The 19,910-nt window shown below is 28.2% G+C and overlaps 1 protein-coding gene across 2 annotated transcripts; it reads left to right on the top strand.

Moving 5' to 3' along the window:
• Positions 1 to 1,607: 1,607 nt before the first annotated feature.
• On the top strand, positions 1,608 to 16,330 carry LOC117165778 (monocarboxylate transporter 14-like). 2 transcript variants are annotated; one of them, XM_033349150.2, is made up of 8 exons: positions 1,608 to 2,053; positions 6,324 to 6,510; positions 8,274 to 8,544; positions 9,221 to 9,465; positions 10,910 to 11,213; positions 12,622 to 12,849; positions 13,974 to 14,168; positions 15,483 to 16,330. In XM_033349150.2, the coding sequence occupies exons 2-8, from the start codon at positions 6,430 to 6,432 to the stop codon at positions 15,665 to 15,667; spliced, it is 1,509 nt and encodes a 502-aa protein (XP_033205041.2). In that variant the 5' UTR covers positions 1,608 to 2,053; positions 6,324 to 6,429; the 3' UTR covers positions 15,668 to 16,330. The 2 variants fall into 2 exon arrangements, with proteins under 2 accessions (XP_033205041.2, XP_033205042.2); XM_033349151.2 differs by having other exon boundaries at positions 6,331 to 6,510.
• Positions 16,331 to 19,910: the final 3,580 nt, after the last annotated feature.

Below are 19,910 nucleotides of genomic sequence, written 5' to 3' on the forward strand. Positions count from 1 at the left end.
TGAGTGGAGTTGCTAGCGTGTACAAGTGCACGTGGCTGGTGGCCATATAGGATAAGTCAAATGTTTCTATGTATATGCATGTGTATTGCAGATGTTTGGCTTGTCGGCCTAATATGATTCAGTTGTCTTGCAGAATGCAGGTAACAGCTTCTTTCAGTTTATGCAATGCGTTCGGAGTGTCTACATGTGTTTTCTAAATTCTTTTGCGTTTGTTCTCATTTTATTTTCTTTCTTTTAGCTTGTTCTCCTTCTGCTATTTTTGTTGTTGTTGTATGTTTTTATATAATACGGGATATGTAAAGTGGAATTTGTGTAATTTGCAACTTCAAAGGGAGCGACTATTATTTGCATAAACGGATATGGCCTTTTGCGCACAAGAAAAAATTGATCGGTTCATGGAAAACCGATGAAATTGTATAATCGATCAGAAAACGAAGGCGGAATTGGACGTTTTTATCGCAATATTGGTCAAATTAAGTGTAATTCCGGCTACAGTTGATTCAGTTTCCAAGAACGCGCGGTTGCCTTCAGATAAAATCATCAAGAGATTCCTCTGCTTTATCAAGTAAAACAATCGTCGCATGGTTTCACTACCGTCGAGAGATGATAGTGGACCATTTTTAATTAGGGAAATTAGGGAGAATTTCAGAATCAAGCTGTACGATTGATGTTCAAGTAAGTTATGTAACAGTTCGACATTTTTCTATTTTTGTGTTACTTATTTTTCCACCTGAATGTTGCTATTTTTATATGATTTAAGAGTCAGGAAAATTTGCTTTCTTGTTTCAATTTGGGAATATATGCTGACTCCACCTCTGCTTTGACCGATCTATATTATGGATTATATTTCGAACTCATAATTTTCTCCCACCTTTTCCCCTTACACCTATCTCTGCATTCACATTCTAGATTCTGCTACATTCTCAAACCCGCATGCATATCCCATTCTCTCCTCACGTTCCGTCTCTCTAACTCCCACTTTGATCGTTCCATATTTCCCTTATTAGTTTTGTTCCTAATTTCTCGTGAACACAGTATCTTAAGTTAATAATAAAGAAATTATATATTTCAAAATTAAAATAGACTGCATAAATAAGCTTAATTACTTTTTAAGAGAGATTGTACAGAGAATTACATAAATTGGATAACTGTAATCTCGACTTCAACTTTATAACAGTTGCAAACATACAATGATGTAATAAATAATATGATATAGTCGTATTACAGTTTATCATATTATGGATAATATATTTCTACACACTACACCCTATCTCAACTAACGTAATAATTTTATTGCGTAATAATATGATTAACGATAATCACTGTTTTGGAACTTATATTTTCTTCTAAGTCTTAATTAAGCATTTACAACATACGTGACAATGGAAAAAATTACTTGCTAATTATTCCGAATATCATTTCGCGTTTATACTTTGATTATTCGTGCGGTAAAGCACGTAGAACTGCCAGCTTCAAGCTGTTTGTGGCAAATCGGCAGTGTTGGAGGAACGGAGATATAAAATTCTTCCGTCTCACAAAAAAAAGACACATACATATGTATTTCTCCGTTCCTCCAGCTCGCCATTGTTGCGGCAATTTGCCGCAAGCCACTCGTCTGAAGTTGGCATAATGATGCACGTAAATGAAGCCACAAGTCAAAGACCAGACTCGGCTTAGAGTCGAGTCACGAAGCCGGTTTTTATCGGTTGACTTCCCTTCATCGAGCCAGTCACAAATAGTCCGCAGCTCTGTTCGGAGTATATGTTGCTTATTTTTGTGCCTCACTCGAGCCAGAACGCGACGCAGCAGCTACCAGTGAAAAGTTTCCAAGAATGCGTTCGACCAGGAAATACGGTAATTTCCAATGAATGAACACAATAGGAAATTGTATTCGTTGTAGTTTCAGTTATCGTAGTTGGTAGTTACGTTCATGAAACGCGTTTTTAACAGTGATAATATCTAAGTGCGAATTACAATGTAATCGCTTGATGTATCGTCATAATTCAAGCAATGCAACGAGAAATGAGAAACTACGTTTTATTTCAAAGAAATTGTAAGTCTATTCTCCTTTTCATTTTCTCTGACTTCCGTTTTCTGTCATAAATTTTGTTATGTTTTTCTATAAATAGTGAGTCACAACCCAGTTTTTTCATAAATTCATGTATGCTCAAATGTTGTGCATATACAAAATTTGTTTCTCTTCCCTTTCATTTTTGTATTGTATTGTTACTGCATCACTTGTACTGTACCGTTAAGAACACTTCTATGCGTTCACAGCAAAGTAAGTGATGATAATTTCGATTATTCCTGTTTTCCGAAAATCGAAAATTGTTTTGTATATTCGTAGCTAAAATTAGTTTATTTAATTTCAGACATCTTTTTGTGTATTGTTGTTGTGTTTGTATATTATTTTATTATTGTATTGTATGTATATACACGAAGTAAAATAAGGATTACGAATTTACTAATTTATTTTACATTTGTTTCAAAACTACACTGAGTCAAACATTTTACCTTATTAACAAATTAATAAATCACAATAACTGTAATAATTTTATATATGAAATATATATTATTGCTATACATTGTTACACTTTTAATTATAAATAATTAATTTATCTTGGTTTATCTTCTTAGCTAAATAATCTTTACTTTTTAAATTTCATTTATCATTGTTTATTTATTTTATTATTTTATTATAATTATTATTAGTCATTATTTAAAAGAATAATGTCACGAATTATTAAGAGAATCGGACACATCTAAATGTAAGAAAAATATTAATATCAATAATAAAATATAAAACAAAAATATCAATAATCAGCGAGTTAGGAGGTCCTGTATGTCCTTTTACAACTGACATGTCCATAACTTCCTTTCTATATAACCAGAATCTTTTATCTATTAATAATAAAATTTCATACATCGTAATGTCATCGAATTTCTATAAACAAAATGTTTAAATAATTTAAAAATTAGTATACATCTCGTTATTTCATCTTGCCAATAATTTCCATAAAAATGATATACACTTGAATTTCATTTTCTTTGCAATAATTTAATTATCAATTACTTCTCAGTAATCCGAATATAAATTATACTTTTTATTGTTACTTATTATGAAATAATTCATAATGTTTGTTAAGAATTAATTATTTTTAATATCTGTTATATCATAGATTACTAACGTAAACAAAATTTAAAAAATATTTCAAACGTTCCCTTAAAATAATTAAATCTTGAACTCAATTCCTAGCAATAATGCAATTACGTATTACAAATCGTACGTTTTGAATTAAAAGGCCGTTCCTAAATCAACATTTATTAAATATCTTGCTAAAGAATAAAACGTATAATTCAATTCAATCCAATTGAACGCTTGAAGCTAAGGAAAAGTATTATCAAGTGGCCATTTTCACTTGGGACAAATGCTTACCTAGTTGGACAAACTAGTAGTAACGGGGCCATCAAACCATTATTAAACAATAGGCTAAAGTAGGATACATGATGAAGAATTTTATTCTTTGTAATTGAAGCACTTGTCATTAATATCATCTTATCGTGTTTAAAAGCTTGCGTTTCAGATTTTTTCATTCTACGCATAAGTACCTATCAATTAATATATGTATAACTGTCTAATATCTATCTTATCTATCTATTTTAGAGATTCTGAATTTATTTAAGAAACAAAAGATATTTATTGGATCATAATGTTCTATTTTAAAATTAATAGTAAATTAAAAATTAATTTTTTAAAATACGAAGTTAAATAAATCATATAACCAGGTTCAAGTAGTAATGTTCATCAGAATTTTTTCCAATTATATTTTGTGATTATACTATTATAGACTCATAAATTTTATTTGTACAAAATATTATAGTACTGCTAATGCGAAATGTGCTTATATCAATGCAAATACTTTAAGAGTGTATTAATAATCTTTTTAGTACAATATAACTTTCTAGTATGTTTTCTTACATCTTTTTACTCGTCTTTACATTCTCTTTTTTTGATATTAGAAAGTCATACAACAATTAAGATAATAGTAAAGATTTCTTACTGCACTTATCAATTATCAAGTACTATTCTATCGTATCATTACCAGTATAAAAATATACATGTATACTCTCAATCCCCCTTGATAATTTTCTTAAGAGGCAATATTTTTTGGTATCTAATATAAGTTGTGTAAAAAGTGTTGAACTATTTCATATCTCATAAAGATCAGTTAAATACGTATTAACAATATTATCATATACGAATAATCATATTAACTCGTATATAGAAATGTGTTTAATAAACTAATCACTTTCTACTTTGAGCGTTGGATTATAGATAATGTTAAGAAGAACCATACATTTGAAGTGTCCTAAAATATAAATATAACTTCTTACAAACTTTTCCGTTATTCTGTTATCTTCTATAATTTGTAGACCTTAGGTTTTATAATGTCATATGAAATATGCTATCTGTAATCAAGAAAACAATATTTTATGAATATCAAACAAAACGTTGGAGCCGAACTTTAAGACAAGTAAAAGATAAAGTATATAAAATACTGTTCCTCAAACAGATACATCGTTTAATATCGTTCTTTGAAAAAAAAGAAGAATAATTTGATTTTCTCGTTTTACGCTTTACAATTATACATTATATTCGAAATTAACAATTATTTAGACAGATAAAAATTTATCAAAATGAATCTTAGTAAGCATTAAATGCAACAAAAATATTTGTTTGTTATTATAAATAATTTTTGGTTATCCAATCCTGTAACGTATTTAAGTAAATATAAATTACAAAAAACAAAAGAAATACATTTAAAACATTAATTTAAATATAGTGCTTAAATTAGTGCTCGGTATATAAAGTACGCATTATAAGAAAATAACATAGGTTGGACATTATAATAATTTATAGGCAGTGTTTTATTATTTTCTTAATTACAAAAAAATACAATATTAAAAAAGATATATTTTTTTCAATAATATTTAATATCATATAGTGTAGAGGAACACACACTAATTCGAGCCTCATCACAGATCACAGATTATGTATGATATGTAAAGTATTTAAGATACTTATTGTTATTATATTTGATCTCTACTTTGATTACATTTTTAATAAAATCAGATTAATCCGGAAAAGTGTCTATACATTTTTCATTTAGTAAATTTTAAAAGATCGAAACAGGACCGATCCAGAAATGGTCATTACTTTTGCGAATTAATGTGTATCATTTTGTACGAATATACATACTTTATTCATCGTTTGAAATAATATAAATTTTGTCCTTGTATGCTGTGTTTTTCTTTTTTAGAGTCATAAATACGAAAAGTAAGTTACATGAAAGATAAAGTAAATTATTTTAAATTATGTAAAAGATTAAGATACGTACAATCACGGTAAAAAGTATTCGTACAACAATGAAATTCAACAAAAGATATCGTTCGTTAAGAAAATTTTAATAAATGAAGGGTCCGCAGAATAATTTTCATGAAAGAAAAGACGGGATATCTATATCCCATATGAAAATATTAACAAATATCTAAAAAAATGGCAAAAATATATGAGGAATAAGTATTCCTACAGTTACGGTTTAATGGGAAAAACTAATAAGACTCATTTATTACGCATATATTTCTACCATTTTTTAAATATTTGTTAATATTTCGACAAAGAATATAGATATTCCATCTTTTCTTTCATGAAAATTATTCTGCAGGTTCGTAAGAATATGTAAATATCCTTTATTTATTCAAATTTTCCTAACGATATTGTACAATATTTTTTTTTTAAATAAATTACTGTACGAATACTTTTTACGCTAATTGTATGTGGATTTTATAAGTGCATACATTTAATTGTATTTATATCTGCTTTCATCAAATAAATTCCTTAATAGAGAAACCCATCTTTTGCTCTAACAAAATAACAGAAAGGTTTCTCCAATAATAATAATAATAATAATTTGTAACTGCCTTGTTATTGAAACTTAATTTCACAATTATATCTAGGAACAATTTATATATTTTACCGATTTGAACAATTAAGATATCGATTAAAGAGACGCAGACCGACTCTTCTAAAAACATTTTTAATTACAAATAATGAACACGTAATTACGAATATAAAAGCGAGCATCACTGACTGTTCAAACAGCAGTACGGTTCGATTTCTCTGTGGTTATGGAAGTTATGGAACTGTAAACAGTTGGTATATACACATGTCTCTGCGTAGACGTAAACGTCTAGTACTTATCCAAGCTAGCGCGTATCTTATCATTTACCCAATCCGTCTTGTATTTGGTCGACACGTTAAGTTTGCAGTCTGCGATCGACTCCAAGGCACGAAAGAAACAAAGGATCGACGCCGTACGCTTGTCATTCCTATAGGAATCGTAACGTGAAAGTGGAAGCAGTATCTCGATGATGATCGATAAAATGTCACGTGGTCAAGCTGATAGAGGTTGGGCGTGGATAATCGTCATCGGCGTGACAATCATTAATGTGAGTTTCCCCAGTGAGTTTTCTGTTTTCCAGTCTCTTATACAAGCTATAGGCATAGAGGCATCGCGTGTTCTGAATTGACTTACAAGATACATACATATGTACTTACTATGAGACATATTCCACACGCATGTGCTTTTGTTTAATTTTCAAAATATAAAACCGCAATGAAACAATATTATGGTTCATTTTATGTAATAATATTATTGATTTTGAAATTATACACTACCAACGTATCTACATTTACGGCTACATTTCATTCTATGCAAAATGATGATCATTATAAAAAGGATGTCAGATTCATTACAGCATCAATTGGAAGTGTAACGACACTAGTAGTTTTACCTGAAACCGTTGGAAATTTAAAAAATATCACCATTTTGTCAAAGATCAATTATTTTTCATGTATGTTACAAAGCTCGATATTTTGAACACCTATTTTTATACATATAACTGGTGGTCGACCGTAATTTTCGACCTTGGCTCTAGTTTTCAAACTAGATTGAGTTAGTTAAGTTAATATAGTAGTGGTTAACCCGGTGTTGTAGCGCGCCATGAAGCGATCAGCCAGCGTTGTTTATATAAATGCCAATAAGGGAATTTACTGCGCTTGGCCGCCCCGTCGTGTTGTCAAATAGCCGATTTGTATTATAATACTAACTCAATCCAGAACTGAATTTGAAGACTAAGGCTGGGCAGCAGAATATTTTTCCGTATAAGCCGAAAACTAAGACCTTGTATGGTAAACAAACTTAACGAACTTGAAAGATTATACTAAAAGCAATTGTTTTGTCACTTCCTTTCTTTTGTGTTTATTTATATAGTAGATATCAATAGCGAGGATTAGTATGGAAGTATTGTACATATTGTATTGTATAGAAATATCTATATGATATAAAGTAAAAATACAGCATAAAATATGTTGTATAAATATTCTGTGAAGTAGATTCATGAATTATTTATGATTATTTTCCCCCAAAAATTGTAACACATAAAATATTGATACATCTATGAAAAATTCATGATTTACGGTGATATTTCTTAAATAAATGAAATAGCTTTTATAATTAAATAAAATTTAATTAAATTAAAATAATATTTAATAAATTGTAAACAATATAGTTATATGTAGAAAAATTTATGTTTACTTTGAACTATGTTCAACTATATTCTTCATAAACACTCCAAATAACATATTCTGTTACAAGCTCAAATATGAGCTCAGCTAAAATATAACATTACTAAAATAAATTTATGACATGTGAGGTGGATAAACTATTCAAGGACAGTAAACAAGAAGAAGGATATACTGTTTTTACACTTGAAATCTCAAATTATGCAATTATTCAATTAATCAATTTATTGTTTGTACTGTACAACTCAGCTTATTCTCCTTTCCTTTTTACTGTACACTAAATCATATTATTAATGCAAGAGAATATAAATGTATTTATCAATATTTAATTTGATATTAAATAAATTATATGCACACATTAAATTGTTAGATAATATCTAAGTATCAAGCTTGAACATTTATTAAACTGAGATATTGGTAAAACCGAATCTAGTCCATATTTATCAAACACGTGCAACAATTGTTATAAAAACCTGCTAAATTAACAGATTTTTGCATTTAATGTAAAGATTATACTGTTATATTGTAAAATAATTTTAAATGGCTTGAAACGATTTTATTTTACTACATATGTATGTGGGAGCACGGATACATTTCTAACTACTCAGTAAAAATGAATATGTTATAGCTGGCGGTACTTCCAATACAGCAAAGCTTCGGGCTAATCTTTAGGGAACGTTTTTTTTCACTCAATATAACCGCAACACAGACATCGTTAATTGTTCATTTGAATGGTACCATTACAAGCAGTCTAGGTCTGATAAGCGGTCTAATAATGAAGAAATTCACGTTTCGAAAAGTTGCCTTTCTTGGTGGTCTTATCGTTGCCATTGGAATCTGTGCGACTGCATTCGCAGTCTCTCTTCCCGCCATTATTATCACTTATTGTATTATCGTCGGTGAGTAATCTCTACCGGATGTTTGCTTTTTTTTTTAATCCTAATAAAACAGCACATTATTCTCGTGGTGTACTTGACTTTATATCTATGACGTTATATGTGAGAAATGAAAATGCAAGTAGATTAAAATAACATATTTCTTTCGTATTATATGTTTGCAAAGAATAGAAACTATGTACATAATTAATATCAAAATTCTGTGAAAATCAATATGATGGTGAATTTGTTAGATAATAAGTAGTCAGAGATAGTAGTAATAGATAAGAAATATCTACACAATAAATACATCTTGAAGAGTATTTAAATTGAAACACTGTTGCAATGGACTCTAACATAATCATCTCTCTAACATAACTAAATTAGATCTTTGAAACAAAAAATCATTAGTCTTTCCATTAGCTTGTGAGAGAAATTAATGATGACTGATAGAAAAACACTTTGGGATAGTTTTTTAAAGAAGATACATTTGTAGTAAAATTTGAGATTAGTTTAATCGAAAAAAGTATATACGAATATATCTATCTTTTTAGTTTGAGTTTAGTTAAAATACAATGTTGCTTATACGCAATATCGAATGTGAAAAGATTAACATTTTTGTAGATGTTAAACGTTATTTTATTAAGCTAAAAGGTTCTGCCGAGAAACATAGACATTGATATTAAATCGTAATTTATAGGTATCGGTCATGGTATCATTTTTCCAGCCACGAATCTCGCGATGAACACTTATTTTCGGAAAAAACGAAATGTGGCTATGGGATTGTCAGTAACTTTAACTGGCCTTGGACCTATTTTGATGCCACTTCTAATAGCAGAATTATTGGAAAATTATGCTACCACTGGGACTCTTTTGATTATCGCAGGTATAGCGATACATTCATTGATCGGGGCAGCGCTATTGAGACCATTTAAGGAAAAAGAAGTGAGTTTAATAAGCGTATTAGAAGAATAATGTGTATGTGTTAAGAGGACATTGAACGATGTATTTAGTACTTGAAACTAGATTTTAATTTCTTAGCAATTACAGTAATTCGCCTTTCACAATTAATTGAAATTTATATCGACTATTCACTTCCTTTAAACTTATTTTTTAGTTTACTTCGTTGACGAAAGGTAGCTTAATATATAGTTGAATTAGATTATTCAAAAACATTAATAAAACGCTTGATATGAACTTTGCATATAAATTTAGGAATGACTTCTGGCATGCAAATATTACGTCTGAAAATGATTATCTCAAAATGTTTCCTTCTTTTTATCGATCATGCTTATCTACTTTATTATATTAGTATTGTGTATGCACTATCATTATTTAGTTGATACAAAATTTCATTTGATTTTATTGGGACTTTATATTATTATATATGTACACTGAATATTTTTTTCTAAAAGGACCACAAAAAAGACAGTAAATATAGGTACAAAACAAATAGGAAATAAAATTAAATAAATGATACATCATTGAATTATCATTTTGTTAACATATACATATACGTTTCTATATACGTTTTGCATAAATCTTTTCTACTTCTTTATACAATTACATTATCAAACAGCAATAGTGCGTTCATAGCAATTTTAATACAATAAATTAAAAGCCTAATCTCCGCAGTCAGACGAATAAACATGAATTATTTGTAAAGTTACAAATAGTATTCATAACTTTATGCACTAATTTCGTACGTCCAACAGTTGTGTAAATAATAATCATGTACACATGTTTTTACAAACTAATAAGTTAAGTAGTACATAACAATAATATATTGATAGACAAGTAACAAGATACTGACTATAGGTATGTATGTATAGTCTATAAAAAATATTTTACGAAAATACTGGAGAATAGGTACAGAATAGTATTTTAATCTAGCTATGTAAGATGTTATCTCTATGTATAATTGAAATCTAAAATTCTTATTTCTAACAAAATCTATTTAATAGTAGGCGTATAGGCAGAGAAACAGGGTTGGCTTTTGTTTAAGTATATATCTTTCTGCAAACATTTTTATATGCATAATATATTTAAAATGAAACTTTCTGATTCTGATCAAGTTTACGAGAATATTTTATTATTCATGATTATCAAATATAATTCATTGATTATGATTGCTAGTAATTATTAAACTATGAATGTTTATGTAAGTTCTATTTTTATATACATAATTATAAAAATGTAATTTATACAAATATTTATTGCACACAATAAATACATATTATAATCAGTACTTTACTACTTTTCGTATAATAATTGCATAAACATCTGCTTGCTTAAATATAGCTATAATACATCCTTTATTGTTCACTGTCTTCTTATTACATGGAGATAACAATGATTAACGTTCACGGTCAAGTTTAATTTGTAATAGATTACAAGTATAACAAAGGACAATGACATCACGGCATCTTCCGCAGAGAGCAATGAAAACAGGATACTGAAAGAAGTCAAAAGATTAAAAATTGAAAACGTAACTGATGTCAAAAACGACGGTGCTAATTCTAAATTATTGAAAGAACGATTGGAACAAAATACGAGCAATTTTGAGCAGAATTTATCAGAAAATGTGAATAGCGAAAATAACAAACGAGAGAAGAAGTCGATTTTGAGAAAAATAACACAGCATATGGATCTTGATCTTTTAAAGGATAGTCGTTATGTCGCCGTCATCCTAGGTAATACTACTTAAAAAATTATTTGATAAATGTGGCCTTTTATAATTTATTAATTATTTTACAAGCTCATTCTATGCAATATGTAATAAGATAACATAAGAATTAAAAAAATAATTATTTCTTCCTCTTAAAGATTTCTTATAGGTTTCTATATTTCGTGAAGCTATCTTTCTAATACGAAACATATGAAATATTATATTTTCAGCTCTCAATGAATAATATATTTTAATAATTTTTTAATGTATAATAACATTTAAGATATGAAATTTTCATCTTTTACTACATTGTGAAAGAGTTATATATCATTAAAGTTAATTTTTTCTTAAAGTTTTGATATTTTTTACAAATTTATATTATTCTCGATTATACGGAATTCGGACAAAATATTAGTGTAGCTCTAAGAGGATGAATTTATATAAAAATTGACCCGAAAATATAGAGTAGTATCTTTTCGCACAAAGCTTTATTTTTTAATAAATCAATGTTGAAGATTGATCAAGTACGCGTATGCTTAGGTACGTACTTATACATCATCTCAAAAATTTTTAAATAAATAACTAGTTTTAAATATAATTTATTACAAAATAAATTTTATTTCATATTTTTTTAATTTCCATCTCCATATTTTTTATCTTATATTTTATCTTCCATAATTTTTATCTCCATCATTTTACTTTTATTTTTCTATGAATGGGACCTTCGTTGTAACTGAGTCGATAATCTCAGACTACAAAAAGGTTTAATTCGGTTCTGATCTCACTTATGTCTACGTTTAACAGACATCATCGCAATTCTCTTGACTCATTGCAATACATAGTAAGAGATAAAAGACCGAACAAAAATTTTTATTCAAGAATTTTTTTATTCTTATTCCACAGTCCTTTCTATTTTCTTACTTTTCTTTTTATAAATATTTGTCCAGTTCTTATAATAGGAAGATGACAATTCATTATCGATTGTTTTACGCAGTCACAACGATAGAATGACAAAGACTCGGAGTCTGAATTGGGAACGATAACAAGTTATAAGATTGTTGATGTTTATAAATGTAAACGTAACTAGCACAAGTCTAGAGCATATTCAAATGTAAGCATATTCGATAAATCTTTAGCATTAATCTAATGAGAAATAAGGCTGTCGTTCCGTCATTTATATTTTTAATTACACCGATTCGGAAACATCCTGTACACGCGTATTGTACAAATCTTCAAAATCGATTTTCTTGAAAAATAAAAGCAACAGAATTTTATCTTAATCTGCTCGTTTATCTTCGCTGATTTATCTTCTCTGCACGTAAGAACATAATCTAGTCGATTGACCACGTTATGCGAGACTCTTTGTATATAAAGAATATAAAATATACATGCATAATAAATTCTCCACCATTATCGCATTTTATTTACGACAGGTATGGGAGTGTCTTTAGTCGCTGAAACAAACTTCAACATTATGATTCCTTTCGTCCTAACCGAACTTTCTGGTCTTGAAAGGGACTCGATCGCAACCATAATGTCTATCCAAGCTGTGTCAGATATTACCGGACGTCTTTGCATTCCACTCCTTGCGCACAAAGCTGGTTGGACATCCAGGAACCTTTACGTGTTGTCTTTAATAGGATCCACCATTGGAAGGACCAGTACGTAAAGCAACGTAAAATATTCGAAAATGAGAAATCGACCCCTTCATGGCAACGAATATACGACCTGCTGGGTGGGTTGATTTCAGGTTTCTGATAATCTGCATAGAACCAATAGAAGTTACGAATATTGGTTTTACCGAAGCATTTATGAACGAATTATTTTATTTTTCTGTTGATAATATTTTATTGATGTTTTCATTGATGTTAATATTTTATATTTGTTTCTTCTTGTACTATATATAAAAATTTTATTTCATAAATCTCTATGACATTAGAACTTACATCTTGTTGGTCAGTTCATACGGTGGGTGTCTTAACTTTTTTCGCAAAACATTGTCAGCTTATTCTATGAGTAAAAATATAATAAGTAACAAATATCATATAAACATAGATTCATAAGTGCTTTAGTAAAACGTTATAATGAAAATACCAAATGACAATGAATCGATTTTTCATTTAGATATGATAGTTAAATGAGCATTACCCACAATAGATATCATTCTATGAAATTCATTTTCTTATTTCGTCCTATGTCAATAAATAAATCGCTTATTCTTATCAGTTTAATATGCCCATTTTGTTAAGCTCTTATATAAAAGTCTGCTAATTTCAGTAAGTAACTTTCCTTTTTATCTTGGTGCTGTTATATTGTTTTATCTTCTTTTTATCTTTCTTTTACTTTTTTCTATTTAATCTAGTTTCAGACGATCTATAATACATACGTACGTATGTTCATCAATACATTTTTTCTTACTTTATATATAAAACATATTTACCAGGTTTGACCGTAAAAAACTACGTCAGCATATATATAACAAAAAAGATAAAGCAGAATAAAATATTTATGACTGCCAACATACGAATAAAATTCAATATTCGCAAAGAATAGATATTAATTTACAAAAAATATTAATATTAATTTAAGGCAAATTTATAAGTTAAAATAGATAAATAATAGTCGTATAAATATACAAAATATTTACATATACCAATATGTATATGTAGACACATAAATAAGTAAGACAAATAAATAAATAGTACATTAATAAAATTTTATTAATTGAACAATTAGCAAATAACATTTTATAAAAGAAATTCAGAACTAATAACGTTAATTTCAGTATTATCAACGTGGGGCAGTACGTACATTGTGGTAATCGGCGTTGCATTAATTATTGGAATCGCTAAAGGAACGAAAGCTGTCTTCCAAACGCTAATAATTCCTGACTATGTATCTCTTGACAGACTTCCAGCTGCATATGGGATGCAAATGGTTTGCAATGGTATATTATCTATTGCCATAGGCCCATTAATAGGTAAAGAACTATGTTCAATTTCCTTATTTTATATTTATTTTTTAATACTTTTTTATTGTTCACAATCGCATCAACTAGTACAATACGCTGTTAGCGACTTTGTCCATTCCTACCTTTATTGATTAATTTACCTTTCACAGATTCACTTTTTTGTCTGATTAAAAATTATAATTGCTACTATTGCCTGGTAATTTTTTATGCATATCTCTGCTCTTTAGAAACTTGTTTTGTTATTTTATTACTATTTCAATTATTACTTTTCGTTATCATCAGAGATCTTTCTTTTGTGCAATACGCGACTACCATATAAATAAACAAATTGTAGCTTCATTCATAATGAAAGTAACCGAAACTTACGAAATTAATTTTAATTTTAGAGAGAAAGTAAACGGAATAAAACTGGCAAATAAGTTTACACCGAATCTTGTCTCACCTGATTTCATTCTTCTTGTGCTTTTCTTTCGCATTTTCTCATTTTGACCCACATTTTATGCCTCACCTCGATTCGCTTAGCGCGTTTTCAGTGTGTAAATCTCAATGTGCTAAATACTTTTGCTTTGCTGTGTGTATAAAAATATAAAAAAGATTATTAAATTTTTACATCTTAAATATATAGAGTACACTCCTTATTGGCTATCCTTCGTACGATGGAAAGTTCAGAAATGCTTCACACACGAATAAAAATATAAATAAATATATCAAAGAGTAACATATGAATACTTATACAACTCGGCTACACAAAATGCTTGACTTCCAATTTCAATCAACTATTATCCCCATACATTTTCCATACGATATAAATGTGTAGTCTGACAAATGTTTTCGTAAATACAAAAGGCAACTCATATTTTTCAACTAAACGATATTATCTGCACCTTTTTTCTCATTTTCGCGTATTGCATGTAACCAATAGTGATTGAAAATATTTAGATTTCCATAGCTCTATGCTCCTGTATATGAAACGCAAACTATATATATATTTATAATCATCGAATGATTATCAAAAATAAAATGCACAATCTTTGCAATACATTATACGACACATTACACAATTACTTTCATTATAAAATATTAATACATTTTTTATTAAAAATTATGTGAAATACAAAGCAAAATACATCGTGTAATACAGTTTATTATATTATTACATTTTTAAAGCTAGATACAGTATGTGACCGATGGAATGGATAGAATTTATTGAATAGAATACATATGTACAAATATTAGTATCATACTGTATCTAGAATACTTATTAATGCAACTAGAAAAATAAGTTTCTGGATTATTATTAATTTTTTTGTTTTAATATTTAAGGTTTAGTACATGATCAAATGATGAGCTACGTAAGCGCACTCCATTTCACATCAATTTTAAGTTTATCTTGTGTTGTTTTATGGTACATGGGAGGACTTTGGACATTTAATAAAAGCATTAAAAAGCATAGCGCAAAAGAAGAAATGTCTCAAACACAAGAAAATTTCCCTGAATGTAATGCATAATCATTTGTTATATACAATTGAATCGATTATAAACAGAATTACAATCGGGAGAAAAAGTTGAACAAAATTTAACAAAATTTTTAATAAAATAAAATGGTTAAGTATCTTCCACGAATATGATGTAAAATTTAGGCTTCGTGATTTCAAAGCATAATATGGAACATTGGAATCGGAATAATATTGCAAGGTTTAGAAAGAGAATATTATTAGTATTAAATGTTTATGTTCAACGACGTGCTATTTAATATTAAGTTATTAAATCAAGCTATCTACGACTGATTCTTATATAATGTTAAAGACTCCTCGAGTGATGAAAAACTTAAATTATTTAATAGAGTATATGTGTAAAATATAGTTTTATGGTATATTACAGTTTTGTAATAAAGCCATATAAGAGACAAATTGATTAACTCCGTTAGAATTTCTCGTTTAATTTCTGAAAAATTGGACGTTATCCATCTGATAAAATCTAGTACTAAAATTGAAGATCTTTGGGAAAACGATGTTTATCACTTTGTCTTTTGAATGGCTGAATTAATAATATCACATAATGTTGTCATAAAATAATTATTTTATTTTGCTATCAAATTTTATGCTGTACGGAGCTACGTAAAAACTCAAAAGAAGAGAAAAATAAACAGTACAATGTTTGCAAATACGCTATATTTCTTAAACTTCTTATTTTATTTTCCTTTACAATTTCAAGACTACGAAAAGATTATAGAAGTTCTACATTTTATCACTGTATAAGACCACTTTTTTATTTACTAATTTAATTAGAATCTGATTTCACAAGAATAATAAACATAAAAAATTAAACTTAGAATTTTTAAAAGAATAAGAAGAACGTTCCCTTTACTATTATTGAATGTTTAAGTATAAGTATAGGATACAGAAAAAACTATGTTAATCGCAATTTAATTACTATTTTAAAAGTTTTTTTCTGTATTACATAAATCTTCTATTAAAAAAGATAATCCGATAGTAAGCATGTAATTTTAATTAATCAATTGCAACCACATTATTATTAATTTGTGATTACTATTTGAAATATTTACACCGAATTTAAAAATAAAATAAAGTGATGGAATAGGAGAACTGTACTTTAAAGCCATACGGGCGATTTACTTAATTATGTTTAGTCAGAAAATATTTATTTTCATTACCTGTAATCTGTGATATTTTTGTTGCATTAGAAAATCTCTAATTTTTTCATATATTAAAAATAACTTTCCTAAATTAATGATTTTAAATCACAGCAATTCCGTTTTTTAAAAACAACAATTACAAATTAGAATTAAAATTTTGCTAAATTATGTTTATCCTCAACATCTAAATTCCTGTTTCGAAATGATACAAACCAATATCGAAATGTTTCATTTCAACGCTTATTATAATTTATTTACGCGAGAAAAAGCAAAGAAGAAATGCAAGGAAAGACCGAAAGGATCTTAAGGTGATTCTTTTATTTTGTTTATATACAAGAAAGCTATAACGAAATAAATATTATGTTGATAATTATCATTGTGGTTTACAAATTTAGACATAAAATTTTTGTGCTATTTTAAACGTTAGCACTTAAAGAAAGAAGGTGATTGACAAATATATTTTTTATCCATTTATTTAAAGAAGCTTTATGTAACTATATAAATAATATATCATGATAATTATTATTATCATCGGCTAGATTTATACATAACAATAAATTTGCGAACTAGTATATGTAACATTCTTACTTTGATATCTCTACTTGATATTGTTCGTAATGATTCGTACGATTATTTAACAATAAATACTTTAAATTATAAATTGAAATTATATCAATAAAAACTGATATGACATCAAAGGTAAACCTGTGTTGTTTCGGAATTTATGATTTTCGATATTGAGTTTTCCACGATTACAGTTATTTTATTAGCGCGCATTTCTGCCGACTTCATGTAATACCGCTAATGAGACTTCATAGCGTTATCAGAAATCGTAACGTAATCAGAAATCGCTGAAGTCCGTGCGTGCTCGTATGTGTACGCGACGAGCAGCTTTCTTTTCTACTGCTAGGTGAAGATGCAAGAACCAGTATCTGCGTTCACTAGCGGCCGCGGCAAACTGGTATTTTGCCAACTAGTAATCGGGCGAAACGATGCTCCAATAATCCAATGCTATCCACCTAACGGAATAGTACAGTATAATACTATTACCTTAAGGCTATCGAAGGCATTAAAGATGCATCTTTTAACAGTAAAAAGTAGGAACGTGAGCAAGTAAGCAAGTGAACACACGTAAAACATTTATGCTGGAGTTGCATGGCATCCGTGGAAAATCTATGAGTACATACTGTTCATGATTTTTTGCTTAACAAATTGCTACAAATTACATATTATTTTGTATACTCAGTTATCATACTGTTGACAAACATGAGTTTAATCTTGAAGGAATAATTTTAGAGTTATACTTCATAGTTTTTCAGAGAATCCTGTATGCTATATAATATAACTATATAACTTTAATTTTGTTATAATCGCCGAGTATAGTTGTGGAAAATATAGAAGTAAAAAATGCCCCATTTTAACACTATTTTATCACGATTACTATATATTATACCACGCTGTTTGTAAGACTTACTTATTTTTCTTACTATTGCAAATAAATATTTATATCTATGATTTATTATGAATATAAAAATATAACAAATACATTTATTTATTTATTACAAAGATGTTTGTTTGTCAAATTAGTCATTTTAGTAAGTTATATTAATAAACAGTATTTAAGAACTTATTAAATCTATATGACTTTTCCATACGATTAAATCCACACACAGTAAAATACTATAGAAGAACCACTAAATTATACAAAATTGTCTAAATTGTATGGTAACTTAGAACCGCAGTTTTTCATTTTTTTTTTGCGTTGTTCTGAGTTTAAATAAAAATAAGTAATGCAAAAAAAGAAATAGAAATCTACTCGTTATATTAATGTAAAACATAAGAGTTTACTAAAAGAATGCTGCTAATATCAGTTACAACTGCTTATGTTGTGTATGTTTCTTGAAATCGAATACAAGTTATCGAGTGGATTATCGTGACACATACATACATACATATATATATGCGGTAACGAAAGCGTTGCATCTTTAGTTGCGTCTTTGAATGGTCGGTGCCTCCGCATCACACAAAAGCAAAAAAATGCAGTGAAAGAGATTTCAAGTGACAGTGGTTACGAGGTCAGTGGAACACGCAGAAAGTTTCGTTGGAAGCGTTAAACAGCATTTACGACCATACTCCGCAGATTTTTTTTCCTTGTAAATAAACAAAGTGAACAAGGAATAACCACGAAATGACAGAAATTTCAAACAGAACTTTTTTACAGGTGCAGCAATTGTGCAGCATTATCTTTTATACTTTTTCATTATACATGTTAGTACTTTGTTTTATTGTTAGAGAATAGTATATTTTACATGTAAAAATTAAATAAGATTTCTATCGATTTCAAATAAACTCTGATATAATGTTACTTCAATTTCATATAACAAAATAAGATATACTTAATTATTTAAGATTATATTAAGATTATTACTTAATTATTATCAATAAATAACATTGGTATAAAGGGAGCTATCCATTTCTCTGTAAGTAATCATGGACTGGATCAGTATAAACAAACAAAAATGTAAATATTCAAATTATTTATCATTGTGAATATACAATTAACTATCTAATGTACCAATCAATATAAACGAGCTGGAGTAATAATCGTTATTAATTAAAGGTGAAGAAAATATAATTAGTATACTGCAATAAAATCAATCATCAGTAAAGTTGATCTATGTAGTACTTATAGATTCTTTTAGAAAGCTGTTAACTGTTTTCATAACAAACGTTAATTGTCAATTTTGCCAAATAAACGAGCATCGTAATGTTTTATGTGAGAAACGAATTAGCAAGATTTTAACCAAGCTCTAACATGGGCAATATGATAAGTAGGTTAAAATAAGTAAATACCTAATTGTCTGTACGATCTTTTTTAAAAAATACATATGTATGTTAGGAATATTTACGATACTATTTTATTTCCTTGATAGCTACTTTTCGTCTTTCACGTATTGAGCAAACATAATTTGTTGGATTCTTTTCCACTCTATTACACATTTCGCATCTACATATCGACAAAAGACGAATCCGTGAATTTTACGAACTGACTAATAACGAGCTCTACTTTAATTACGTGCATTTCCCCTATACGA

Source organism: Bombus vancouverensis, chromosome 3 (assembly GCF_051014615.1).
Source record: "Bombus vancouverensis nearcticus chromosome 3, iyBomVanc1_principal, whole genome shotgun sequence".
Lineage (NCBI taxonomy): Eukaryota > Metazoa > Arthropoda > Insecta > Hymenoptera > Apidae > Bombus > Bombus vancouverensis.

Bases quoted from the DNA above. Each gene is read 5' to 3' on its own strand.
- LOC117165778 (XM_033349150.2), top strand. From the start codon at position 6,430: ATGATGATCGATAAAATGTCACGTGGTCAAGCTGATAGAGGTTGGGCG. The intron at 6,511-8,273 runs GTGAGTTTCCCC...AATATGTTATAG, and splicing joins TCGGCGTGACAATCATTAAT to CTGGCGGTACTTCCAATACA. The intron at 8,545-9,220 runs GTGAGTAATCTC...CGTAATTTATAG, and splicing joins CACTTATTGTATTATCGTCG to GTATCGGTCATGGTATCATT.